Source organism: Lampris incognitus, chromosome 8 (assembly GCF_029633865.1).
Source record: "Lampris incognitus isolate fLamInc1 chromosome 8, fLamInc1.hap2, whole genome shotgun sequence".
Classification (NCBI taxonomy): Eukaryota; Metazoa; Chordata; class Actinopteri; order Lampriformes; family Lampridae; genus Lampris; species Lampris incognitus.
The window spans coordinates 18,994,567-19,022,222 of NC_079218.1; the positions used below are offsets into that span (position 1 = coordinate 18,994,567).

At 41.6% G+C, this 27,656-nt stretch overlaps 2 protein-coding genes across 2 annotated transcripts; both read left to right on the plus strand.

Moving 5' to 3' along the window:
• The first annotated feature begins 932 nt into the window (after positions 1-932).
• LOC130116586 (choline-phosphate cytidylyltransferase B-like) lies at positions 933-7,151 on the plus strand. The gene is made up of 8 exons (XM_056284534.1): positions 933-1,056; positions 3,328-3,427; positions 4,271-4,387; positions 4,953-5,104; positions 5,213-5,291; positions 5,405-5,547; positions 5,685-5,873; positions 6,007-7,151. The coding sequence occupies exons 1-8, from the start codon at positions 979-981 to the stop codon at positions 6,265-6,267; spliced, it is 1,119 nt and encodes a 372-aa protein (XP_056140509.1). The 5' UTR covers positions 933-978; the 3' UTR covers positions 6,268-7,151.
• A 3,386-nt stretch (positions 7,152-10,537) lies between these two features.
• Positions 10,538-21,128, plus strand: LOC130116962 (palmitoyltransferase ZDHHC20-B-like). The gene is made up of 13 exons (XM_056285076.1): positions 10,538-10,661; positions 12,809-12,903; positions 13,144-13,264; positions 13,815-13,884; positions 14,000-14,032; positions 14,460-14,580; positions 16,547-16,679; positions 16,852-16,978; positions 17,301-17,387; positions 19,458-19,537; positions 19,784-19,824; positions 20,572-20,619; positions 21,108-21,128. Exons 1-11 carry the CDS (start codon positions 10,544-10,546, stop codon positions 19,816-19,818), a joined length of 1,020 nt encoding a protein of 339 aa, XP_056141051.1. The 5' UTR covers positions 10,538-10,543; the 3' UTR covers positions 19,819-19,824; positions 20,572-20,619; positions 21,108-21,128.
• The last annotated feature ends 6,528 nt before the right edge of the window (positions 21,129-27,656 follow it).

The window sequence follows — 27,656 nt, forward strand, 5'->3', positions numbered from 1 at the left end:
CGGGCTTTACAGCAACACAACATCCTGTCCTTAGACCCTCACGTCAGATCAGGAACACCTCGGCACTTAAAGTGAATACATGAGGAACAAATGTTTACGTGTTTTTATAAATACATGGTGAGACAAGTGTATGAGAGAATGAGTCTGTCGGATGATGTGAAGAATGATGTGAATGATACACTTTTTTGAGTATTTTTTTCGATTCAATCAAAAATCAAGAGAATGAAAGCTGGTGCCTGAGTCACCTTTGCATTGACTTCTCTGTCAATGTGACAGAGCACTGACACATTACCCTCAGCACTACACTATGAACCGCTAACATGCAGGTAGCAACTCACAGGCAGGCAGTGACAAGTTGACTGTAGTCGATCATATCACTCTTGGACAAGAGTTTGATTTATAAGACAATTATCACAACAAACGTTGCATAATAGTCGTGACGTAATGCTATCCAGCATATAACAGCTTTGTGGAGTGTTGGGACAGCTTGTCCTATGGTGTTTGGGTCCAAAGGTTGTCAATGTCAATGGTACCGCTGGAAAGCTCTTAACTTTTAGTTTTGTTTTTATCCCAGCAAACAGTAAAACTAATTAGAAGCTCACAATACCTACATGAACGGTTTCCAATTTGTCAGCACAAAAGATGAATCTTATTCCAAAGGGTGGTTGCAAACGTCTCACTATGTTAATAAAGTGCACTACTCTATTGTTGTGTATATTATTATTATATTATTTCAGCCCACAATTTCTTCAGTGAAGTGCCTTGAGTCCAACTCTGTTCTGTATTTGAGACAAATGCAATCTAAAATCTTTAGTGACTTCACCAAGTTGGTTTGCACTTTGCTCGCTGAGTCCTCCCGTCATCAGGGTCAGGCAGGTCAGTAGGCTGCATATTTAAAAACACAGACTTAAGAGAGGGCTCCTGTGCAACAGACAGCAGAGCACTGCAGCTGCAGGTTGGCATCGTGACAGTATAAGTATGGTTGGAAGGAGAAGAGGTCGGGGTCACAATGTCCCACAACAGACTCCACAGAGTCAAAGAGGAGGCCCTCGCAGGGTGAGTCCCGTTATAACTCTCAAAAAAGTAATTGTTGTCAATTGGCGTCTCACTAGTTTAAAGTTGTCGGATGTAATAACACTTGCGCGAAAAACATTGAATGAAATTTTTCAACTGAGTGAGAGAAAGCTTCGAAAAGGGACCACTTGAGTCAGTATTCTCAAATGTTTGTGTTTGTGCATTACCTTGTGAGGACATATGAAGTGGGACAATGTCTGTTGTAAAAGCGAAACTGGTATCTCTGTTCTTCTGTGTTCTTTGTGGTTAACTTTGAGTTGATAAATGTTTATGGCTGTTATATCCTGTGTTGCCATTAGTTTCACACATGGGAGTGGAGCAGTAACCTCCCACTGTGTGCTGGCCATTCAGAGGTTGCTCTCTTACCGAGTGTTAGGAAATGTGTTTTTTTAATGATTGTAATATAAAGTAACACATAAGCTGACACAAATGCAAGAATCAAAAATGTCATTTTATCTTGAAACTTTTGACGACGCTGCACAAGTTAAAGTTTTTTTAAGCATGCAATCACTGCGGTAAGGTGAGATTCATTACTGGTTCAATTAGCACATATATCTTTTTCACAGTTTTGGAGATGTGCTGCATGGGTATGGCCTGAGTCGATGTTGATTTCCTGCTATTTTTGAGGGCACAAAGAGAAGGCAAGAAGTTTTCCCCCCACCAGACATAAAAAAAAACTCCACATAAAATAAGTGACAACTTACTGTTATCTGAAATACTCCTGATTAGCCAACCATACTTGATTAGTTCTTCAGGAAACAGTCTGGGCTCCCTGGCTCCACACGTGAAGACCTCTGGTAACATAATATTTGACAGAGAGCTAAACTTCAGTGAGCAGTTTAAAAGTCACATTATCTCAATAAACAGATCTTTCCTGTCTTTTAGTGACATAGACAAAAATATGCTTACTTTTTTCCCTCGCCCCTATACTATTGTAATTCACTCTTTTTCTGTCTAGCTAGAAGCAAATCTTGTTCCTCCAGCTTGTCCAAAGGAAATCTTAGCTTTACACCTTATGGGGGTAAAGAAATGGAAGCATATTGCCCCCATAATCACGTTAGCCCTGAAATACGTAGCTGATCTCTAACTTTCTGCAAACTTGAATAGGTTGAAGCTAAATGTGTGTCAATTTTTAAAACACTTGTAAAAACTATTTTATTTTATATTGGCCTTGCTGTAAGCCTTCTATCATTCAAATATTCTACAGTTTTATTTATTTTTTTGCTCTACACGTCTTCTCACTTCATCATCTTAATTTCAATCCTCAGTTTACTACCTGCTCTGCTGCTGTTGTATCAGGGCTTTTACGGTTTGTCTTCTGTAAAACACTTCATAACTATGTTTTGTGAAAAGTGCAATATGCAGTAGATAAAGTTTACTATTATACTGCTTAACAAACAAGATGAGACAAATGTAGCAGCATACTAACGTTCCTACCATTAAAAAATGCATTCGTGACACTCCCCATTCTTTTCAAATACCTCATAGGAGCATTATTTAACCCTGAAGTCAAGGGTGCATTTCAGCAGCTCAAGGGTTCAAAGTGTACTTTACAACACTTCAGATAATGCTGTGTACATTTGTCTATTGCATACTGCATCTGCATACACATAATAATAATTCTAAAAAAAATCCACGACTATCCAAACATTTATTAGAGCATGATCTAAATATGATTCAGTCTTTTTATGGTCTATCTTGCGTCACAATTCTTAATTTCATGACATGGATAATATCCAAACAGGTTGGCAAGATGGTGTGACTACTTGCATAATGGAGTTAATGCACGTCATCCATATCTATCAGCTAATGATAGGCAATATGCTGACGCAATGCGAGGAGGAGCAACCCTATATCTTTGAAAATGATGTTTTCTCTGTTTGCTTTCATACAAATACTTAGATAGTGGCATCACTTCCTCATGGTGTTTCTGTTAACATTGCTGTATTAATATCTCAACAGCATTTATTCAATCCCCGACACTTGGCCCACAATATTGCTGCACCGTTGTCCCACGTTGTCTGTTTGCAATGTTTTGTTTTTGTCTTTTTTTCTCTCTGCTTGTATGGATGCATAGAGATTTGTTTTTCATTTTATTGCACACTTGGGTGACTATAAAACTGAACTGAATTGAATTTAGTTGAACTGAAGTGAACTGAATTGAAATGAACTGATGCAAAACTGAAATTACAGCTCTGGTTAAAACTTCATTCTGACTTATTTCACTTATTGTCTCTGTTCTTTCTCTGTTAGGCTTTAAAGGAGCCTGCCATTTTTGCTAAAGTTACCGGCTGTGAATCAGAGGTCCCACATGACAAGCTGACTTTGGCCCAGGCCAGGAGGGGCACACCAGGTGGTTACTCATCATCACACATCTTCTCCTTGGCACTGTCCTCATCATTTCACATTATTCCTGGGTATATTAATATATTTATACCACATCAGGTCCATTTCGGCTTATGGTAGCAAGGAAGAAGGGGAACCTAGCAGAGGAGGACCCCCCCCCCCCTGTTTTCCAGAACACTGTTATCCATGTGTCATCAAAATGATAATTAGGGTGCTGTGGCTTTGATAACCACCAGATTTGAAGCAGTTTCTTCCTGCATAATTGCATGTATTCAAAGAGGAAAATAACGCGGAAAAAAACTTTGCTGTCTGGGCGTCCAGGTAGTGTAGCAGTCTATTCCGTTGCCTACCAACAAGGGGATCGCCGGTTTGAATCCCCGTGTTACCTCTGGGTTGGTTGGGCGCTCCTACAGACACAATTGGCCGTGTCTGTGGGTGGGAAGCTGGATGTGGGTATGTGTCCTGGTCGCTGCACTAGTGCCTCCTCTGGTTGGTCGGGGTGCCTCTTTGGGGAAACTGGGGGGAATAGCATGATCCTCCCACGTGCTATGTCCTCCTGGTGAAACTCCTCACTGTCAGGTGAAAAGCGGCTGATGACTCCACATGTATCAGAGGAGGCATGTGGTGGTCTGCAGTCCTCCCCGGATCGGCAGAGGGGGTGGAGCAGCGACCATGACAGCTCGTAAGGGTGGGTAATTGGCCGGATACAATTGGGGAGATAAAGGGGGAAAAATTTTGCTGTTGTACTTAAGTGGTCGGACATTCCAAACTCAGACAAAATTTCATGACTATAGGTTTCTTGTGAATTTCTTTTATTTAAGTACATGCATATTTATTTTGTATCCTTTAGCTCACCGCCCAGTGCGAGTCTATGCTGACGGGATCTTTGATCTTTTCCATTCGGGACATGCACGAGCTCTGATGCAGGCCAAAAACCTGTTCCCTAACACACACCTGATAGTAGGAGGTAAAGTTTGAAAACAGGCATATAACCAAAACAAAAAAAACAAATCAACATCTTGCATACATATGAAACATAGGATATTGTAAATGTAGCTAACAGTAAACTACTATATGCAGTTTGAGAATGAATCTTGCTATGTATAAACTCCGTATGAGTGTTGGTATGTAGAGGCCAGCTACATATAAATAAGTCAATCTTGGCAACGAATGAATTTTACCCCTAGGACAGTTTGACTTTACCTGGAATGTAATTAGAGTAGCATTCAAAATTATGGCTTTAAAGCGCTGAAGGCACTATAAGCAAATATACTTCCACAATAAATTTTGCTAGGCAGTTGTAGTATTATGAGAAAGTAGATTCTGTCAAATCAGCTTTAATGTCGAATAACGATTTGTTTGAATCTGATGAATGGTTTGTGTGTGTGTATGTATGTGTGTATGTGTGTGTGCGCGTGCATATGTGTTCATGCGTGAGCGAGAGAAGGAGAGATTTGAGTCCGATTTAGATGTAATTATCTGATGTTTCTCTTAGTCAATCCATAACATGTCCATGCAACCTGTGCCTTAAGTCTGCAGTGATGAACTCACTCACAAGTATAAGGGCTACACTGTGATGACAGAGGATGAACGCTACGAAGCACTGAGACACTGCCGTTATGTTGATGAGGTAGTGCGAGATGCTCCCTGGACCCTCAGTACAGATTTCCTCCGGGGACATAAGGTCATACTGCCAATGCAAAATTAAATTTTTACATTTTCAATGGTGTAGAGCTTAACAAAGAGGCCGTGTACAAGCTGAATTCTGAAAGCGGTCATGTTATAATCACAGATTGACTTTGTGGCTCATGACGATATTCCTTACACCTCGGCTGGATCAGAGGATGTCTACAAACACATCAAGGAAGCAGGTGAAGAGATGGATCATCATACTATCCATCATGACCATAGCATGGAAATCTTCATGTCCTGTGTCATATTGCCTAGAGTGAGTTGTACGTGTTTCTTTGTGGGTTCGTCTCAGGAATGTTTGTGGCCACTCAGAGGACGGAAGGCATCTCTACATCTGACCTGATCACTCGTATAGTCCGGGACTATGACGTCTATGTCCGACGCAACCTACAAAGAGGCTACACAGCCCGAGAGCTAAACGTTGGATTCATTAATGTAAAAAGAACTCTCTTTCATACATACTCAATTTCAATTCAAACACAGATTGTTTGGAATAAAATGTGAAATATTCATGAAATTGTATCAATGGTAAATTTTGCAAATTCTGAATTTTCTTTTCTTTGTTTTGACAGGACAAGAAATACAGGCTCCAGAACCAGGTGGATAAGATGAAAGAGACAGTGCGGACAGTGGAGGAAAAATCCAAGCACTTTGTTTACAGAGTGGAGGAGAAGAGTCAAGACCTCATCCACAAGTGGGAGGAGAAGTCAAGAGAGCTCATTGGCAACTTCCTGGAGCTCTTTGGTCCAGATGGAGCATGGGTATTTTATCTTGCTTGTTACTCCACAGTGGAGCACTCGGGGTGTCTCCTCATTATCTAATGATTTAATTAATTCTTGTCCTCTGTAAGGCTAAATGGGAATTTCTTTTTTTTATCTCTGTCTCTTTGTTCAGCATGCGATTCAGGAGCGGAGTGGCCGTATGCTCCAGGCCTTATCGCCTTACTCATCACCTCGAGGTTCCCCCAGCAGTAGTCCCACCAGAACACGCTCCCTGTCGCCCGATTCCTCTTCCTCCCCCGTCTCTTCTTCCGCCCCATCCTCCCCATCATCCTCCTCCTCCCCTTCATCCCCCTCCTCCCACACCTCACGTCGGAAAAAAGCCCCTTCCTCCTCCCTCGAGGCAGCCTCCAGATACAGTAGACATGTACAGTGACCACAGATATTCACACATATTTTGGACACATCATTGTATGACTTGATGAGTTGTCCACTGATCTTTGACTTAATTGCTTTCAGACAGTCACAAATAACGGGCACCTCAATTCATTATTGTTGTTTCCAAGCACATTTGAAATTTTGCATACCACTGTGAAACTGATTACAGGGATTAAAGCAAAAGAAACAAAAAAACAAAACAAAAAAAACTTTTCACTGACATTTTTTTCAAGTCCTATTCCCCATTTGCAATTTGTAAAACATGTTAAAGGTTACGTTACTTGACGACTGCTTAACAAATAACACAATATGTAAAAGTATGAGATTTCAGCACCACTCCACACATGCCCATTGCCGCTGTTCTCTAATGCAGCCATCAAATTTAAATACTCTAGACCAGTTGTGTTTTTGAACAGCTTTTCTATTGCCAGTTTTCTTTTTTTTTTTCATTTCAATGCCATTTTGCAAAGCTTGTCTGTTTTTACTCTTTCAAATAATCAACCATCTACATAAGTTTTCAGCACACACACATTTACTTATATTATAACACCAAACTGAAACAAAACAATGTTAACAATGTGAGCCTCTTATCACGTAACATAAAAAAAGAAATCCTTGCTATATGTAATCCAGAAGTCAGCTGTAGTGTAATGAAACCAAAGTGACCACAGCTTTTTCTGGTAGGCCCGTCATTCGGGAAGACCTTAGTTAGCATCCTAGAGTCCTTAGCACACACCTGTCAACACCCATGTCTAATGCTGCAGCTAATAAACATAATAAACGTCTTTCAGTATGCATCCCACAACTCCAAAAGTCAGTCTTTGACAGATCTATCATTTATCAACTGCATACAGCTAGAATGTGATAAACCAAACAGAAAAGAAGAATGATTACGTGCTCATATTTGGCCATGGAGTGAAAAAGTACTTAAATATCAAGGACAACGTCTAAGATATTTCAGCAAGGTTAGAAACTCTCCTAGACCCTGCAAGGCCTCTGCTGGAAGTAGTTAAAATGAGTTGAGACTGCAGCCCTTTAAGCCATTTGAAACTTATTACAGCTTGGTGATGATTGATTCAGAACCTTTGAAAAACGTTTGTTCTCGCTACCGCTGCTCCCTCTCTTCATTCACTTTCTAGCAGCTCGATCGACCAATGCGGCTCTCTGTCGCGGCCCAAGCTAAGCCAACCGTGCGCATGCGCGACCCACATCTACGGTTGACTCAGTGACATCAAATGTTATTAAAACAAAAAATGTGTAAATTATAAAGGAACAACGTCCTACAATTATAATTTCGTTTAGCAGACGCTTTCATCCAAAGCGACGTATATCTGAGAGATAGTAGTTGGCTTGTATGGCATTAGAAGTCTAAGCCCCGAACTGTTGCCGGAGACTCGTTCCAACCGGCGTTTGAACCCCCGATCTCCGGCGGGAAAGCTGGTGTTCTTACCTACTGTTTCAAAACCTTTGCGAAGCCTGTTTTATACCGCAATTGGGTGCTAACTCTTCGGCTGTTTTTTTTTTTTTGCCTAAATCCGAGCAACGCGGAAGGGGGGATAAGCAGGCAGTGCCTCTGTATATTCCCTTGTCCGGGTAGGCGAAAAAAGGGGTCGCAAAGTCCAAGTACCGGAGAAGGGGGGATGCGCCAGGCGGGGATCTGCTCTTGCAGTTTGCGTTTGGCGTTATCTACTTTCAACTGGTAAGCTAAACGTGAACTTGCCAAGCGCAAGACTAACGTTAGCTGTCCAGCTACCACCTGTAGCAAACCGTCATCTAGCTGTCCATTGTTTGTGTTAACTCGTTTTCACTGATTGAACATTCCACAAAAATATTACAAATCTTACCGTTGTTATGCGAATCGTACCGTTGTTATTCCGTCATGTCGAATTCCAACGTTTGACCGGTCACTGGGAACTATTAGCTAAAGCTAAGCTATGCTTTGTTTGGGAGCTATTAGCTAAAGCTAAGCTATGCTCTGTTTGGGAACCATTAGCTAAAGCTAAGCTATGAGCTATTAACAATCCCATTGGCTAGTGAATCTGACCATCTACGAAGAACAACATGTGGTTGGATGTAGCGCGCACTTTTTTATTTTTTTTACCTTACAAACGAGACGTATGGGAGCCAATTTCCGCCAGTGGGGGGGGGGGGTGTGCTCACGGTAAATCATAATTCTGAGCTAAAAAGTCACAATTATGAGATTTTTTTAAAAAAAAAAATCGAAATTATACCTGATTCGTTTTTTTTCACTGGCGGAAACGAGCTTCCATTTATATGTAATTTTACTGACAGAATGAACAGGCGGCACGGTGGGGCAGTGGTTAGCGCGGTCGCCTCATTCTGAGTTGGAGCCCCGAGGCAGTCGATCCTTGGGGGTCGTCCCGGGTCGTTCTCTGTGTGGAGCTTGCATGATTTCCCCGTGTCTGCGTCGGTTTCCTCCGGGTGCACCGGTTTCCTGCCACAGTCCAAAGACAAGTAGGTCAGGTGAATCGGCCATACTAAATTGCCCCTAGGTGTGTGTGTGTGTGTGTGTGTACATGTTTAGCTATCCTTATGTGGACCAAATGTCCTCATTAGGATAGAAAAACCTGAGAGCACCTACCTTGTGTGAACACTTCAGAGGTCCTCACAAGGAAAAGGGTCTATTTTAGGGTTAAGACTTGGTTTTAGGGTTACGGTTAGAAGTAGGGTTAGGTTAAGGTTGGGGTAAGGGTTAGGGTTAGGCGTGTAGTTTGCGTGTTTAAGGTTAGGGTTAAGGGCTAGGAAATAAATGTAGTCAATGAGGGTCCTCATAAGGATAGTGAAACGAGAGAGTGTGTGTGTGTGTGTGTGTGTGTGTGTGTGAGATAGCCTGGCGGCCTGTCCAGGGTGTCTCCCTTCCTACCGCCCAATGACTGCTGGGATAGGCTCCAGCATCCCCTCGACCCTGAGAGCAGGATAAGCGGTTCGGATAATGGATGGGTGGATGGAGAATGAATCGGAAGTTACCCCCCCCCCTCCCCATATTTTTTCTCCACGGATCTACACTGATCTCATAGATGGCCTACATGGACTCCAAATGACGGAATCCATCGTAGCGACGGATAGCTGTTTCTTTTACTACTCCAGTTTTTTTTTAACTGCTGGAAGATATGAAGCTCCATCTTTGATTGTATTTGCATAATCCATCCATCCATCCATCCATCCATCCATCCATCCATCCATCCATCCATCCATTATCCAAACCGTTTATCCTGCTGTCAGGGTCGCGGGGATGCTGAAAAGGAAAAAAAAACGTTTACTGGTTGTATCCAAATGCTAATAAAATGTATTTTCAAGTTAAAATGTATATACAGAAAACCATCCAATTTCAGTTTTTCCTCTATAGTCCTTAAAAAAAGCTGCATTATATCAACTTGCAAGTACATTCAAAACAGAATGTATTAGTTTGAACAAGTCTGAGGTGGTAGAAAAAAAGTTTAAAAATAGCAGTTCCTTCTAGACTTTGAGTTTAAATTTGAGTATATACATAATGGGCTCTCAAATAGTAAATTCAAGGCTTAATACATAGGGTCATCATGGCTCAAGTGAAGCCCTGGAGATGGCACTGATGCTTAATGGCTTATTATTGAAAGTGGGTTTACTGTATTTTACAGACAAATGTATGTGAGAGGAATAAATAATAAACGTGTTTACCTGAGCTGTGTTCATTTCTTAACCGATGAAATCAGAACTTGTGCTTAAGTCGTGAACCCTATGGTGCACGGGCAACGTTGCCAACTGCTCTGTGTACATTGAATTTAATGTGTGGTTATCTGTACGCATGTTCATTCATTTACAGTCAACATAGTAATCAGAGAGAGGGAAAATCCTATTCCGGGAGTATAATTACACGGTCGGAGTGAACATAGTGGGCAAACTCCCTCGCCGAAGCCCAAGACGATGAGATTCAGCATGGCTGACTTGTCACACACACAGCTGACATTTTAATGAACATCAATATTAAAAAAAAGAAGGTCTCACTGTTCTTTAACCTGATGCGTTTGTTCTCACATAACAAAGACATCAAGTGGACAGAAGAGAGTACAAACATACATTCACACATTACAGAGAATACCGCTGAAATGAGTGTGTAATTTAGAAATACGACCTACAAAAAACCCCGCGGCCCGTGTTGCAACCCCAGCCAGCTCCGCTCTTTGACGTCACAACTAGTCTCTCTCTCTCTCGCTCTCGCTCGCTCGCTCGCTCTCTCGCTCTCGCTCGCTCCCTCCGGCTCCACACGAGGATTAAAGATGGCGCCCTCTCATGTACTAAGATGCTGTCAAAAGGCTCTCAACTGGATACCGGTTGTTTTTATCAACCTTGTCGTCGGCTGGTCGTACTATGCCTACGTCGTGGAGCTCTGTGTCTGTAAGTATTGTTGCTCTGAACTCTTGGCATAATCACTCCTGTCAGTGACACACCGACGTGTAGGGCTCCAACTTTGGTCAGCTGGCCGGAGTGCGTTTCTGCATCGATCCCGTCATATGCGAGCGTCAGCGCCTATGCATGCCCAGATAACCTCCTTTTTATTTACATTTCTTTTTGCGGAACAAACATGAAAAACAAAAACAAAAAACCATTTAGTGTTGATTCCCTGCAACACGTTACTACTTGGCCAGATGATAGGTTGAAGATGAGGGCAGTTGTCAAGTTTTTAAAGTGTGTTATTCCCATTGATAATTGCAATTGGCTGTTTTTGTCAAAATAAATTTATTTCGCAAGTCCAGCCAAAAGAGAACGATGGCCAGCTTGGAACACGAGGATAAACCACTAGGGGTCCGAGTAGATATAATTGTGGAAGAATGCCTTTGAAAAACAGTATTTCAGGAGTGATATTAAGACTCTGTGACATTGTGAATGATTTCAAATGAAAGGTTCCCTGCTTCAAGACTGCCCCCCCCCCTCGAGTTTGGCTCTCGGTGCTATTCCTCTGGTAATGTGATGTGAAGATTTCCTTGAGTTTCCACAAGTTGGGTGCATAGCATGCATTTATGATTAATTTAAGTCAAACGTCCTATATGTGGTAGTGTATGTAAACTACAGTTAAAACTGTTCTAGATGTAATGACAAGGTAGACCTTGACCTTGTGAAGTCAACTGCATATTCAATTCGATTCAACCTCACATTAAATTGATTTCAGACTTTCTATAATCCCTAGGCTTGGGAAATACTTTCCTCATCATCCATATGAATATTTGTTAATTTGAGCAATTTTACATCCAGATGAAATATACCCTCTTTTTTAGCTGTACTGTATAGCCATGAGACCTGCTCAAGGCCTCAATATACAGTAGCTTTTATTGGTTCCTCTTGGCCTTGGACTGATTATACCATTGATGGCATACAGCCTGAAATGTCTGTCTGTCACTCATTGGCATGGTCAGAATAGGGACATCCCTGCTGGCAAAACAAAGCTCTCTCTTATGGGTGGGCCACTGCTGGCCGTGCCAGGCTGCTGCCACATGGAACAGGAAGCATGGTGGGGGTTGGGCTAGTGTAGGGGGTTGGTGTGTGTGTGTGTGTGTGTGTGTGTGTGTGTGTGTGTGTGTGTGTGTGTGTGTGTGTGTGTGTGTGTGTGTGTGTGTGTGTGTGTGAGATGTATAATATATACATGTCCAGCACATACACTAGCCTGCTCTTTCTAATCCTGTGTTTGTTTTGTGTGTGTGTGTGTGTGTGTGTGTGTGTGTGTGTGTGTGTGTGTGTGTGTGTGTGTCTTTCCGTCACAAACAGTTACCATCCCAAATAATGCAGAGCGAAGTAAGCAACATGCACCTGCACACAACCTCATTTTTTTTGCATATTCACATTACTTCAAAAAAGGTTGAGTCAGTTCATCAGGATACGTTTATTGGCAGGTAGGTTTCATCATTCAACTAAGTGACCTCTTCAGTCTAAACTGACTGCAGGTATCCTCACCCCTTATAAACAATACAGTTGCATAACGACCAAAACCAACGACCAGTTTCATATGCAAGTATGGGCGTGACCATTAACTAGAGATGTCACTTATGCCCCTTTTCCACTACATGGTACCAGCTGAACTCGACTCGACTTTTTCGTTTTCCATTACTGGTAAGTAGCAGCATTTTGGTAACTGTTACCACTTTTCTGGTACCACCTCTGTCGAGGTTCCAAAAAATTGGGGCGGATACCAAAATCAATGCAGACCAGCTACACTGAGGGGGAACTGTTTCGGGAATGGAAAACGACACTCTGCGAGTCGAGTCGAGTTGAGCCGGTACCATGTAGTGGAAAAGGGGCATTAGTTGAGTGATGGAACTCATCTGCCAGTAAACGCTGTATCCAGATGAACTGATTCAACCTTCTTTGATTTTCTCACCTGGATTATTGAGCATGCATCAATATATTCACATTACTTGTTAAAACACATGCTTGCAGTATTGTTTATTTCAGCATTTTATGATTTAACTACAGTGTTGACGTTCTCTCTTGAATATGGGCATATTTACATTGGACACTCTTTGTGTTTGTCTCCATCCTACTTTCAAAAGTCAGCTACCTGGTCATCTTTCATATTTTCTTCATCATGTTTATTTGGTCTTACTGGAAGACCATCTGTACCAGGCCAGCCAGCCCCACCAAAGCGGTAGGCCAACGTTGTACGTGTGTGTGTGTGTGTGTGTGAGAGAGAGAGAGAGAGAGAGAGAGAGAGAGAGAGAGAGAGAGAGAGAGAGAGAGAGAGAGAGAGAGAGAGAGAGAGAGAGAGAGAGAGAGAGAGAGAGAGAGAGAGAGAGAGAGAGAAAGAGAGAGGGAGAGAGCTTTTTTTATTTTTAAATGATTGCCTGGCTGCGAAGATTCTGATTTGTTCAAATTTGCATCCTGTCAGTTTTCTTTGCCCAAAGAGGAGAAGGAACAGTATGAGAAAGAAGAGAAACCAGAAGCGCAAGTGGAGATCCTGAAAAAAGTGGCCAAGGGTTTACCTGTGTATACTCGCACAGCAGGAGGAGGTGAGGCTGACAACTATAACATCAAGTTAGCCTACTGGCAACTTGCTTGAAAGCTGATCCCTGTTATAAAAGAGCTTTAGGTGGTTAGTTACTCATTGATGTCAAGTTGCATTTCCCCGAAGAGCTGAAAGGGGATTCTATGGAAATAGATGAGAATGTAGAGGAATTGAAAATAATTGTAGACGTGTACTGTCGAGGATCAATATTGAATTGTGTAGGAATGTGGAAATAGGGTTCTATAACATTTTTATCCAATTCATTTCATGCATCCTTTCATTTCATCAATTTCCCCAATCGTGACAACAGCTTCCTAAAACCTTTAAACAAAAGGGAAAGAAAAAAAAATCAGAAAATGCAGAATTATATTCTATGAGTCAGTGTTGGTGAAATACACCACACCTTATTATCGGTCACTGTTAGCACAGCATGGCGGTGTTGTTGCTTCTGTTTGCACTAATTTGTTTGTGTAGGCATTGTGCATGGGGGGAAATATGGTGCGGATTTATTTGTTCGACGCGACGATGATTCCTTTCTAATTTCCTCTCGACAGCCGTCCGATACTGTGACCACTGTCAGGTGATCAAACCTGACCGCTGCCATCACTGTTCAACTTGTGAGATGTAAGTGGCTTCTTTCTGGTTTAATGAACATTTCACTTCAGGATCTATTCTTGATGTCTTACTGGATTTTAATAATGCAGTATCTTGGTTTCTCACCTCCAATCCCACCGCACAGGTGTGTACTGAAGATGGACCATCACTGTCCCTGGTATGCTATTTCTCACATAATAATCAAGTATAAATGCAGTATTAGTATTATTTGCCCCCCTCCCCCGCAATGTGGCTAATATGGTTTGCTTGGCCTTCAGAGGTGTTATTCAAAGGAGGCTGTAGTATATCTGTGTGGTTTACTGTGCCGTTTGATAGCTCACTTAGTGCAAGATGAACTTTTTTGTTGCATTGATTGCACAAGGTTTTTTTCCCCTCTCCATCAGTGATATTTACCCAAAGTATTACTGTTAATCAGATTTGACTTGATTAAAAATCTCTCCTAAACCTTGTGGGCTGTGATATCGTGTCCATGTTTTTGATTTAGTCTTTAGGGAGCCGATGGGCTGGTTTGCATTGCATTGATTCCTCACTTTTTTTCCTCTGGGTTTTCCTCCTATTTCTATCCATGTCTACCTTTCTTTCAGGGTGAATAACTGTGTTGGATTCTCAAACTACAAGTACTTTGTCTTGTTCCTGGCCTACGCCATGCTGTATTGTGTTGTAATTTCTTCCACAGTCATCCAGTATTTCATCAAGTTCTGGACAGTAAGTACATATGTGTTGTTCTCTTCAGGTGTGGGGTTGTGATTGTCGTGTGTCATGCATGGGATGGGTGTAGGGTCCTTTGGCACCTATTTAATTTATCAATATGTTAAAGACCTACCTCTTCTCGCTGGCATTCAGTTCAAGTTGAGCTTGACACCGTGATTTTTATTGTGCAAATATACTTTTACTCTTATGTTTTATTGTTTACAATTTATATTCTTTATTTTATTTTGTCTTCTTTACATATATTTTTATATTTATATGGGTCAGTTATCTTATATTGTATTTTAAGCTTGTGTAGCACTTTGGCTCAACTGTGGTTGTTTTAAATGTGCTATATAAATAAACGTGACTTGACTTGGCTTGAATAGAACCATCAGCAGTGCAGAGTGGGGAATGAAGGGTCTGGGGGCAAGGAAATGTTAGGGGGATAATTTGGACTGACTGGTTATTGAGGCATATAGGGTCCCCCTAGCTGAGCAAGTTGAAGAGGAGAAAATTAAATGGTTAAGAAGGTCAAGTCACCTATGATGACCAATCTTATTGAACAACCCTAAACCGATCGACAAGTTGACGCTTAAAATGTGTAGTATTTCCATTTTCACTTGAAGCAGAACTACAGTGGACTTGCAGAAAGTCAAAATGTTCAAACATCAGGGAGATTCATGGATAATTAAAGGCGAAATATTGCAGGAAATGCATTCACTGTTAGCAGGTAGTCTGTGGTGATCAATATGATGGCACGTCAAACATAAGAATGTTGCTTTGTGAAAACTTTCAAAAGTACAGGTCATCTGTGCGTTATGTTTAGCTTAAAATAAATTATATCCTCTTCTTTTACAATCGGTGATGCATCAGAACAGAGATGTCATCGACCAAAGTGGTTTACACAAGTGTCACTTTGACGATCAAGTGGGTCACATGGGGGTACTTATTGGAGGATCCTCTTCAGTGTCTGATCTTATTGTTATTTGTTCGTGCTGAGAGCTTAAGCCTAGGTCTGTCTCCCAGCATCTGCTACCATACTACATTACAGGAGACAAAAGCCCCTGTCATTTCACCCAGTGGTGAGAGGGATTATGGGAAGATGGTTTCAATCGCCTGCTTAGAATTCCCTTGTTTCTATTCTTTTTACTCCGGTTCTTTAAAATTGCCAGTGTTAGCCCGAACTGTATTACGTAACTGCCGTCACGGAAGCAGCATAATAACCCTGCATTGCACTTGAAAAAAATGAAATAATCCGCAGCATTATTGACTAATTTTCCATTTAAATTGAATACTCCATCCGTTGTGGTAGATGAATTTACTTAATCACCTTTTTGTGGATAGTTTATATATATATATATATATATATATATATATATATATATATATATATATATATATATATATATACTGTGGAACACATCTAAATCATACTTTACCATAAATCCATGAATTTCATCCTGCCTAATATGCATATAGACATTAAAGGTGTCTATTGGAGATTTTCTCCTAGATATAGAAAGAAAATAAGATGGAAGATGAATGAGGAGTCTAAATAGTGCCCCGAATAAGCTATAAAAGGCACATTTGCTGAGACCCTCGCATTTCTCTGCTGTATTGTGCTGTGCAAGTCCTTCCCTTCAAGGAGCCTGAAGGATTTTCAAGTAGTAGGTCGGACTCGAGCTATAGAGGAGGAGCTCTTTGGCATTTCTTGACCTCTACAAAGCTTTATGTTTGCTCTCACAATCAGATCCTATTCTTGCACTCTGAATAATATCTTTTTTGTGAGATCGTTTCCCTATCTGGTGTGAAAAGGAAATTTTCTCATCACAGGTGCCCACATTTTTGTTGAGGTCAGCTTTGTAAAGATGGCTTGAGATCAACAGGAAATGTTTATGTGTACAAGCCAAATGTGAATATTGCTGTTGCAGAGATAGAGTGATGTGATTAACCCTTATGCTCTCTCCTTTCTTCCTTGAAGAAACAACTGCCTGACACTCATGCCAAATTCCACATCTTGTTTCTGTTTTTCGTGGCGGCCATGTTCTGTATCAGCATCCTGTCACTTTTCATCTACCATCTATGGCTTGTGGGAAAGAACAGGACCACTATAGGTGGCTATCAGTCATGCTTTTCAAAAAACAAATATTTACATGAGTAACCACCAGAATGCTGAAAGTAAAACTTCCCCTTAAAACTTACCACATGTTTTACTGCTTTTTCACTGACCTGTTAAGATCCTTGTCAAAAAAAGTGACATGTTATTTGCATGTTGTTTGTTTCCAGAGGCATTTAGGGCCCCTGTCTTCAGCTATGGCGCAGACAAAAACGGATTTTCTTTGGGATTTAGCAGAAATGTGGCTGAGGTGTTTGGTGACCAGAAGAAGGTTTGGATGTTTCCAGTTTTCACCAGGTAAATCTACTGCACTCAACATACATGTTTTTTGGACCGCTTCAGTCATAAAGAGGCCAATAAAGTTACCTAAAACAAGGCACAGAAGAAACATTTTGCTACAATACGAAAAACTAGATAGGACTGGTCGAGAATATATACCCCAAAAATAAGGTGTATATCAAACTTGCAAACCTCATGCCAATAGCAGAAGTTTGATCAAGAGTAGGCATTAATCCCTTTTAATGATAAGGGATTAAACTACTGAAAATCATGAAGCTAGATGAACCTTGTACCCCCCAGTGTCCAAATATCAGCTGACCCTCTGTCTTTGTTTTGTCAGTTTGGGTGACGGGCATTCCTTCATAACGAGATTGGTGCACATTGAACCCGAGCATGCAAATGCTATCCTTAAGCAAAACGGCAAAATGTGAGTATGGTTTGTGACTCTTTTATATCAAGTTATTTTGAAAGTAACAGTTTTTACAGGCCAGTGGTTTCAGAATACAGTGGTTTCAGAAAATATTCAGCTCGCTTCACTTTTTGCACAATTTATTGTGCTGTAGATTAAATTCCAAATGGATAAAATTTCTATTTTTGCCCCATCACTCTACACTGTATAGCCCATAATGACAAGGTGAAAACACGTTTTTAGAAATTTTAGCAAATTTATTAAATCAACTCAAATCTGAAAACTGAAATCTCTCATTTATATAAGTATTCATACCCTTAATCCAGTACTTTGTAGAAACCCCTTTGGCAGCATTTACAGCTTTGAGTTTTCTTGGGTAAATCCCTGCTGGATTTGGGCAGTGTATCATTCTTCCTGGCAGATCCTCTCAAGCACCACTAGATTGGATGGGAAGCATCTGTGAACTGCCATCTCAGGTCTCTCCACAGATTTTTTTTTTGGGGTTAAGTCTGGGCTTTGGCTGGTCCTCTTAAGGACAGTCATAGACTTGTCCCGAAGCCACTACAGTGTTGGCTTGGCTGTATGCTTTGGGTCATTGTCATGCTGAAAGGGGAACCGTCAACCCCGGTCTGAGGTTGCATTCACTCTGGAGCAGGATTTATTCCTCTGTTTTGCTGCAGTCATCCTTCAATTTTGACCAGTTTTCCTGTCCCTACTGCTGAGAGGCACCCCCATAGCATGATGCTGCCACCACCATGCTTCATGTAGGGATGGTATTAGCTAGATGATGATAAGTGCCTGGTGTTCACAAGACATAGTGCTTGGAGATCTGCCCAAAGAGTTCAGTTTTTGTCTCATTAGACCAGAGAATCTTTTTCCTCATGCCCTCAGCCTCTTTTAAATGGCATTTGGCAAACTCCAAGCAGGCTGTCATACCTTTCACTCGAGTGGCTTCTGTCTAGCCACGTTATCGTAAAGGCCGGGTTTATGGGGTTCTGCTGAGATGGTCATCTCTCCAGCAGGTTCTCCCTTCTCTGCAGAGGACATCTGAAGCACTGTTAGAGTGACTGTTGGGTTCTTGGTCACTTCCCTGACCAAGGCCCTTCTTGCCAGGTTGTTCAGTTTGGCTAGAAGAGTGTTTGGTGGTTCCAAACTTCTTCCATCTCACAATTATTGATGCCACTGTGCTCCTGGAACACTCAAAGCTTTAGAAATATTTTTCTACTCTTGCTCCTGTGGCATAGGCAGAAATCACAGGGTGGGTGGGTACAGAAAAAATCAGGTGGGCCAAGCCCGTCCAAGACCAATCATACTTAAATAAGTTCTGAAATGCAGATGTTAACCAAAATACGCCATTACAACTATACTTGCCTGAATGCACCACAGTTTAATCATACAAGCCTTATACATCATCAGAGGTAATGTTACAGGATCCAAGATGAACATTAACAGAATCGCATAGCCTGGCACAGCGGCCACATATTCACACACACACACAGCTGACAGATGCAACAGCATCATTAATCAAGCATGTGGATAGAGGTACACACAGGGCCGCTGACACCGGGGTAACATCGGGTCAATTGTGCTGGGCTCTGGGTCAAGGGAGGGTCCAACTCCAATGACTCCTGCTGCTGCTGCCGCTCCGTCAGCCCTGGATGCACATGATGACACAGGTACGCAGCAGCCTTGCCCACATCTATGCCTCACCACAACTGTATTACGGCAGTCTGCATAGAGTTCCTTGGACTTCAAGTTCTAGACACATCTCAAGGATAATTAAAGCAAACAGGATGTGCCGGACTACAATTTGGAGTGCCACAGCAAAGGGTCTGACTAATTATGTAAATGAGAGATTTCAGTTTTTGATTTTTAATAAATTTCTAAAAACATGTATTCACTTCATCATTATGGGTTATTGAGTGTAGCTTGATGAGCAAAAATGGCAATTTTATCCATTTAAAGTTAAATATACAACACAAAGAGTATAAAAAGTGAATGGGTCTGAATACGTTCTGAAGCCACTGTCCCTGGTTCTCTTCATATTTCCTTTGTTGTGTAGTAATCTCTAAACTTGTCTTATTTCAGTCCTGTTGATGATGAAAGCAATGCTTGTATGCTTGGTAACAACATGCAAGACAAAATGGATGGCAATGCAGAGAAAATTGGTACGTTATTGATCCCACATTTCCACTTTGTTTCTTTGGTTAAGAAACCCACATTTCAAACAGTAGTGTAAAGTAATTAAGTAAAAAATACTTTGTTATCCAAGTATTTTTAGGTGTATTTGTACTTGTTTGATTTTTTTTTGTGGGGGGGGGGGTAATTTTACTTCACTATATTCTCTAAATCTAAATCTTAAATTCGGAACACTAATAAAAATAATAATACAAGTCCTCTTCCTGGATTAACAGGATCTACTTTTACTTATACTTTTGAGTACATTTAATATCAGGTACTTAAATCTTTTTACTCAAATGATTTTTGGGATTTTTGGGTACTCTTTCCACTCTTTTCCATGTTGAGTAATTTCTATACCATAGCACATTTTTTCATGTAATCATCTTAGGTCCATCTTTACCAAAAAGCATCTGTCTGCCTGGGACATACTAGAAGACTTTTAAAATGTGATTGGGAAAATTATTGCATCATACACATTACATACATTGAAATCTGGTTTCTCGGTTGTCAGTATCATCACAATTAAGGGGTCTCACATGCTTAATGATATAAATGAGATTATCCTGACAATTCTTGACTTTTTACTGATGTTAACACCTCTGATCTCACGTAATCATCCAAGGTCAAGGGTAATAACATTGAAAATAACAGTAGTAGTAGACAGCCATACAATTTAAAAATGTCTATTGCCCTATCCCTTGTTACTTTGATTGGTTTCCCAATGGTGCATGTAAGTTCCCCATGAGACTAGATGCCCTAATATCATTGACCTGTCAGGATTTGGACTATTAATCTGGTATTCTTTGTAGACTATGATGTCTTGTTTGCGTTAATCTCTCTTCTGTGAACACAGTTACAACTTGGGGACAAAAGCATTTGTGAAATCTGCCCTTGTGAGTGTGATGCTGTGTGTTTCCACAGTCCATCAGCATTTGAAATCTTCTAGTGCTCGTCCAGCCTTATGTGTCCCCATCACGTGGTTCTTGATACTGACTTCCCCTTCACATTTTTTACCTTTCAGATGGAGCTCAGATCGTCTCTGTCACAGTGGAAAGCGAATCATAGACAGGTACAGGTTGTGTGCGAGAAACCCAACATCAAAACTGTTGGTTAAATTGTCTTGCTTCTGAGTGTCTGGGTGGGGTGGCGGTCTATTCCATTGCCTGCCAACACGGGGATCGCCCATTCAAATCCCCGTATTACCTCCGGCTTGGTTGGGCGTCCCTCCAGACACAATTGGCCGTGTCTGCAGGTCAATCAGGACGCCTGTTCAGGGGGGAGGGGGAACTGGGGGGAATAGCATGATCCTCCCATGCGCTACATCCCCCTGGTGAAACTCCTCACTGTCAGGTGAAAAGAAGTGGCTGGTGACTCCACATGTATTGGAGGAAGCATGTGGTAGTCTGCAGCCCTCCCCGGATCGGCAGAGGGTGTGGAGCAGTGACCGGGAAGGCTTGGAAGAGTGGCGTAATTAGCCGGATACAATTGGGGAACCCCCCCCCCCAAAAGAATTGTCTTGATTCTACAAGTCAGTATTTTTTCCCCCCTTTACCGCAGGGCATAGAGACACCAGTGAAGACATGACCAATGAGGAATCTAAACCGTCAGCTGATGCCTTAAACAAGGAGCAGGTCTTCTTCCACCGGAAGCCTCCTCCATCATCATTTGATTCATTTTTTTGGCAGTGTAGCTTCAAGCCACATATCACCATTCAATGGACCACTTTCCCTTTTGCCAGTTGGTATGCGCTGCTCTCTCTGAGTACATATCATTTTTACCATAGACAAAAAGGACCGCACTATGATAACCTCACCGACTGCACTCGACTCAAGTATGGACACAGCGTATTTGTTTTGTTTTTTTTATGACTTTTTAATAATTGCAGCTGAATTACTCTAGAACTGGTTTTCAAGCCAAAACACTTTTTGTGTCATCACTCTGAATTTATTTACGCCTCATGCGTGAGTAAAATAGGCATTATCAGTATTATGCCAGTATTAAGAGTTAAGCCTGTAAGCTATTTAAGTAGACCCTGCTGACCTCCAAAGCAACGTCTGTTTTCTAGATCAACAAGAGTTCTAGTGCTGATGACTCCATTAATGGCAATACCTCTCAATACTATTGAAATTGAGTGTAATACATTGGCTTGTAACTGCTAGCTCAGGGTCTGGCACGGTGCAATTACAAAGCGTAATTTTTCACGTAATCTAATTTACTTTACAGTTTACAGCTATGAAAAGCAGTGAAGTTAAGGGAAATGTCATTGTGTTTACAGTTTTATGATTTGTGTTTTAAGCATTCCAAATTTTAGGGGATAGGAAAGCCACCGATGATTATAGGCTTAAGCTTTGAGGACCAAATCCTACCTATGGAAATTTGAGTGTTCTTTATCACAGCCTGTAGTACTGATGAGGTAATTTTAAGAGTGGTCGTTAAAATGTTCTTATATGTATAATGGTGTGACCTTGCTTTAACAATTTTAACCAAGTAGACATCCATCTTCTTCCTCTATTGGCTGCTCCCGTTAGGGGTCGCCACAGCGGATCATCCATTTCCATTTCTTCCTGTCCTCTCCATCTTCCTCTGTCACACCAGCTACCTGCATGTCCTTCCTCACTACATCCATGAACCTCCTCTTTGGCCTTCCTCTTTTCCTCTTCCCTGACAGCTCCTTATTCAGCATCCTTCTCTCAATATACCCAGCATCTCTCCTCTGCACATGTCCAAGCCATCTCAATGTTGTCTCTCTTGCTTTGTCTCCAAGCCATCCAACCTGAGCTGTCCTTCTAATATAATTATTCCTAATCCTGTCCTTCGTTACTCCCAGTGAAAGTCTTAGCATCTTCAACTCTGCCACCTCCAGCTCTGCCTCCTGTCTTTTCATCAGTGTCACCATCTCCAAACCATATAACATAGCTGGTCTCACAACCATCTTGTAAACCTTCCCTTTAACACTTGCTGGTACACATCTGTTGCAAATCACTCCTGGCACTCTTCTCCACCCACTCCACCCTGCCTGCACATTCTTCTTCACCTCTCTTCCGTTACTTTGGACAGTTGACCCCAAGTATTAACCAAGTAGATGTTCATACTACGGGCTAATTACCAGTGAATTTGTTGTCTTTCATTGCACTACATATCTTCTGTATATATTTTTTTAAACCAGCATTTAGAAGTTCATGGAAATTGCTTTTCCAAGTCTAAATTGCTGTTGTCTGTATTGATTTTTATAGGTATTTAAATTTGCTTTTGAAATTCATTAAGTGTAATATTAAGCTCATCATGTTCCCTTTTTATTTATTGCAGAGAATCTTTTATGGTTTCAATTGTTTTCTTTTCACCTTCTACAAAGTAGTTGTTAATGGATGAGCAGTTTTTGTTCCGGGACAAACGTTTTTTTTCTACTCATGACTTTGTGACTTGCATTTGACTGGAATTGACATAGTGTTGGAGTGCTTGGGTCATCAGATGGTTGAGGACTGATACTTAAGTATACTCATACAACCTCATAAAAGGGGATTTACTTTTTTTCCTAACTAGACTGACTGAACTCTAAACTGTTAGTGCACCCCCTTTTGGCATGAGGTGCAAATGTTATTTTTTTATTATTCCTTTGTTTTTCCAACATGTGATCCACATTGTAACAATAAATGTAATGAGAGAAACTAATGAGATGTGGTTCTTCATCTCCAACACTGGTTTGGTTGTGGCCGCTTTGCCGTCATTTCTAAATGTAACTGCTGTGTATGGTCTCAGACACATGACTGCATGGGAAAAGGAACTTCTCTGTTTTAAGTGAGATTTTGTATGTATGACTTGTTATACCAGCATACAGATGATATGAAGGTTTATTATTACACTTATCCGATGTTAAAAATCATCGAATGACACTAACTCCTCATGTGTGACCTTTTGGCGGAGATGAAAGCTTCAAGGTATTCTTCACACTGCCCATCTGATTGCCCCTCACCAGGTACGGCCATAAAGGGGGGGGGGGGTATGGAGGCCAAAACTAATCATGTTCACCCTAAATATAAACAATGATAATGGCAATACTTGCCAGTGAGTGTGAACTGGCTAAACAGATGGATGGTAAAGACGTTATAAAGGAACTTGCATCCAGTAAGACAAGGAAGATGGCTGTAAAAGAGGCAAAGATGAAGCCATAAGGTAAGAAATTGCATTTTCTCCAAAGAAATGTGTGGTGTAAGTGTAGTAGATCTTTGTTGACCTCGGTGTGTTTGTGTGTCAAAGAGTTATAGTGTGTGTGTGTGTGTGTGTGTGTGTGTGTGTGTGTGCGCGCACCTATGCCTATGTAGTCCCCGTTACTGAGTAAGTCTCTCTCAGTTCACATGTATGTGTTTAGGAGAGAGAGAGCACGCGCATGCATTGATACATGTAAAGCAGTTTTTTGGGGGGGGGGGCAGGGGGGGATTCACTGGATCTTTTCAGGGGTGTGCCATTTCTGTGGGCGGGCCTGCCCCTCACACCTTCAAGGGTTGGTTTCAGATTACTGGATGTACCTTTGATGATGTCTGCCCACATAAAGCGGTGACCTTTCCTCAGTTCAGCCTGTTCAGCTCACCTGTACTACTTACGCAAGCTGAAAACCACCTGCCTACTAACTCTCCGTGCCTAAAAAACAGATTCTAGTCAATAAAGAGTTCAAAATGAATACATATTAGAGGCTTTTTTCAATGATAAAATTGTATTATTTTTCACATTAATAGCAACATTATATTTTTTGTTGCAGGCCTAAGGTTGATAAAATAGTTAACAGATGAATATCAAATTAGTAAAGAAAAAGTACAAAATAAAATAAAAGAGAAAATGAAATCATCAGCACACATGTTAATCATAGCAAGAAACATTTTATACACATATACACACTGTTCCTCTCACACTATTGCTTACATACAAATCATTCATAGAGTGAATTGTAGCTGGGCCTCCGGCAGGGACGTGCAGTCAGGGGAGGCAGGTGAGGCAGAACCTCGCCTTTCATCGTGAAAAGAAAAAACAAATGATGATAAAATAAAATAAATATTAATATTGGTCTACTGATCTGTGCTATAAATGTAATTTATGTACAATTCCAATAATTTCAATAATTTTGATTATCAAAATCGCTGAATTTGCATATTTCCTGTTCAATTAGAGGGGAGATACGCGAGTTGAGGCAGCGAGGAGTGGAGCCTCACCTCGGATTGCGCAATCCCTCACAAACTGGGTTGAGCGCGTGCCTTTTGCTTTCTCACTGTTTGTCACCAATGTAATGTTTGTAGACACTTGTATTATATGTCCTCACTTTCCTTAAAATAGTTAATGTATTTCATGTATGTGTATAACATATTTAGTCTTGCTGATCTTACATAAAACCGCACTGAAAATGCGCGAGATGAGGCAGCCAGTACCTCTGCCTCACTGAAGGGGGCGTATGCGTGAGCCCACGGGTTTACAGGACGGAAAGACTTCTAAAACTAAAAGAAGATAAGGAGGACTTTTACAACAAAGTCACGGAGATTTTTGTGCTGAAGGATAGGAGAATGGACTTCATTTTCAAGTAAAGGTAAGCCCATGCATACACTGCAGTACATCCTTTTATTTGTATTGAATGAGTATGTAATTAATTAAATACTAATAGTAGTAACAATAATAATAATAATACATTTTATTTACAAGCGCCTTTCTGGACACTCAAGGACAATGTACAAAGATAAACAAATACAAAAAGCAACAACAGATAAAAACTACACATTATAAAAAATAGTAATAGTAATTGTGGAAATACGATGGCAAATTAGGAAAACACACACGGTGCAGAGCAAATGCGCTCGTTCTCTGAGTCGCTCCTTGTCCAAATATGTACCTTAATTACAGTGCATCCGGAAAGTATTCACACCCCTTCACTTTCCCCACATTTTGTTATGTTACAGCCTTATTCCAAAATGGATTAAATTCCTTTTTTTCTCATCAATCTACACACAATACCCCATAATGACAAAAAGAAAAAGGTTTTGTAGAAATTTTTGCAAATTTATTAAAAATAAAAAACTGAAATATTGCATGTACATAAGTATTCACACCCTTTACTCAGTACTTGGTTGAGGCACCCTTGGCAGCGATTACAGCCCCAAGTCTTCTTGGGTATGAAGCTACCAGCTTGGCGCACCTATATTTGGGGTATTTCTCCCATTCTTCTCTGCAGATCCTCTCGAGCTCTATAAGGTTAGATGGGGAGTGTCGCTGCGCAGTTATTTTCAGGTCTTTCCAGAGATGTTCAATGGGGTTCAAGTCTGGGCTCTGGCTGGGCCACTCAAGGACATTCACAGACTTGTCCCGAAGCCACTCCTTCGTTGTCTTGGCTGTATGCTTAGGGTCGTTGTCGTGTTGAAAGGTAAACCTTCGCCCCAGTCTGAGGTCCTGAGCACTCTGGAGCAGGTTTTCATCAAGGATCTCTCTGTACTTTGCTCCATTCATCTTTCCCTCAATCCTGACTAGTCTCCCAGTTCCTGCCACTGAAAAACATCCCCACAGCATGATGCTGCCACCACCATGCTTCACTGTAGGGATGGTATTAGCAAGGTGATGAGAGGTGCCTGGTTTCCTCCAGACGTGACGTTTGGCATTCAGGCCAAAGAGTTCAATCTTGGTTTCATCAGACCAGAGAATCTCATTTCTCATGGTATGAGAGTCCTTTAGGTGCTTTCTGGCAAACTCCAAGCAGGCTGTCATGTGCCTTTTACTGAGCAGAGGCTTCCGTCTGGCCACTCTACCATAAAGGCCTGATTGGTGGAATGCTGCAGAGATGGTTGTCCTTCTGGAAGGTTCTCCCATCTCTACAGAGGAATGCTGGAGCTCTGTCAGAGTGACCATCGGATTCTTGGTCACCTCCCTGACCAAGGCCCTTCTCCCCCGATTGCTCAGTTTGGCTGGGCGGCCAGGTCTAGGAAGAGTCCTGGTGGGTCCAAACTTCTTCTAGTATTTACGAATGATGGAAACCACTGTGCTCTTCGGGACCTTCAAAGCTGTAGAAAATTTTTGGTACCCTTCCCCAGATCTGTGCCTCGATACAATCCTGTCTCGGAGGTCCACAGACAATTCCTTTGACTTCATGGCTTGGTTTCTGCTCTGGCATGCACTGTCAACAGTGGGACCTTATATAGACAGGTGTGTTCCTTTCCAAATCATGTCCAATCAATTGAATTTACTACGGGTGGACTCCAATCTAGACAACCCGTTCAACCTCTTGAGCCATGCCGCTCCTGTAGTCTCATGATGGTTCTTCCCCAAATCATCTTTTAATGATGAGATTGGGTTTGATTTCTGTCTACCTGCTGCTAAATGTGTAAGCAGCCGCCCAGGTTTACCTCCCGTGTCAGCTTTTTGAGTTCACATTTGTCTAAGAGCTGATTGCGTGATGTCTGTTTTGCTAAGCAAGGCCTCAGATGGATTATCCTTTACCTGCTTTTCAAGTTCTCATGACTGGTTTTGTAAACAGAGCTGAGACTTTAAGGCCTGTCTTTTCTTGGCTGTACAATATGAGATAATAGCCCCCCCTCAAATGGGCCTTAAGTGTTTGAAGGATTTGTATCTGCATTATCATTAGTTGCAAAAAAAAAGAAAAAGTTCAATTTGTTCTTCTAAATAGGCCATGGAAAAGGGGCTGCTCAAAATGGAAGGATTTAGGCCGCTCTGATGGCCGAGCGGAATAAACCGCCGTTCTTGCAACCTGCTCGTCATGTGGCTGGGAGGTTCGTATCCCAGACTCGCCATAACCGGTCACGGCCAGGGCGTCCACAGGGTAAGGCATTCATTAGGCCACCCTTACCCGAGGGATAGTGGGTGTAGATCGGTGTAGTGTTCGGGGACTCGTCATTCTCCAGCGACCCCTCTGGCCCATCCGGGCGCCTGCAGCCAAGCAACCGAAAGCATTCTCCCTACGCCTCCTTTGCGGCCTGAAGGTGATGCAATCCATGAGAGGCTTCAGCGTGTAAAATAGCGAGAGCAGCCGACACGAGTTTGAAGAAAGCTGGTGTAACGACTATCTTCTTCCTGTGGAAACGTGAGCCAGGGGAGTTATTCGACAAGAGTTCCGGCCATATA

Bases quoted from the DNA above. Each gene is read 5' to 3' on its own strand.
- LOC130116586 (XM_056284534.1), top strand. From the start codon at position 979: ATGGTTGGAAGGAGAAGAGGTCGGGGTCACAATGTCCCACAACAGACT. The intron at 5,105-5,212 runs GTCATACTGCCA...TTATAATCACAG, and splicing joins ATTTCCTCCGGGGACATAAG to ATTGACTTTGTGGCTCATGA. The intron at 5,874-6,006 runs GTATTTTATCTT...CTCTTTGTTCAG, and splicing joins TTGGTCCAGATGGAGCATGG to CATGCGATTCAGGAGCGGAG.
- LOC130116962 (XM_056285076.1), top strand. From the start codon at position 10,544: ATGGCGCCCTCTCATGTACTAAGATGCTGTCAAAAGGCTCTCAACTGG. The intron at 16,979-17,300 runs GTAAATCTACTG...TTGTTTTGTCAG, and splicing joins ATGTTTCCAGTTTTCACCAG to TTTGGGTGACGGGCATTCCT. The intron at 19,538-19,783 runs GTACGTTATTGA...CTGGATTAACAG, and splicing joins TGGCAATGCAGAGAAAATTG to GATCTACTTTTACTTATACT.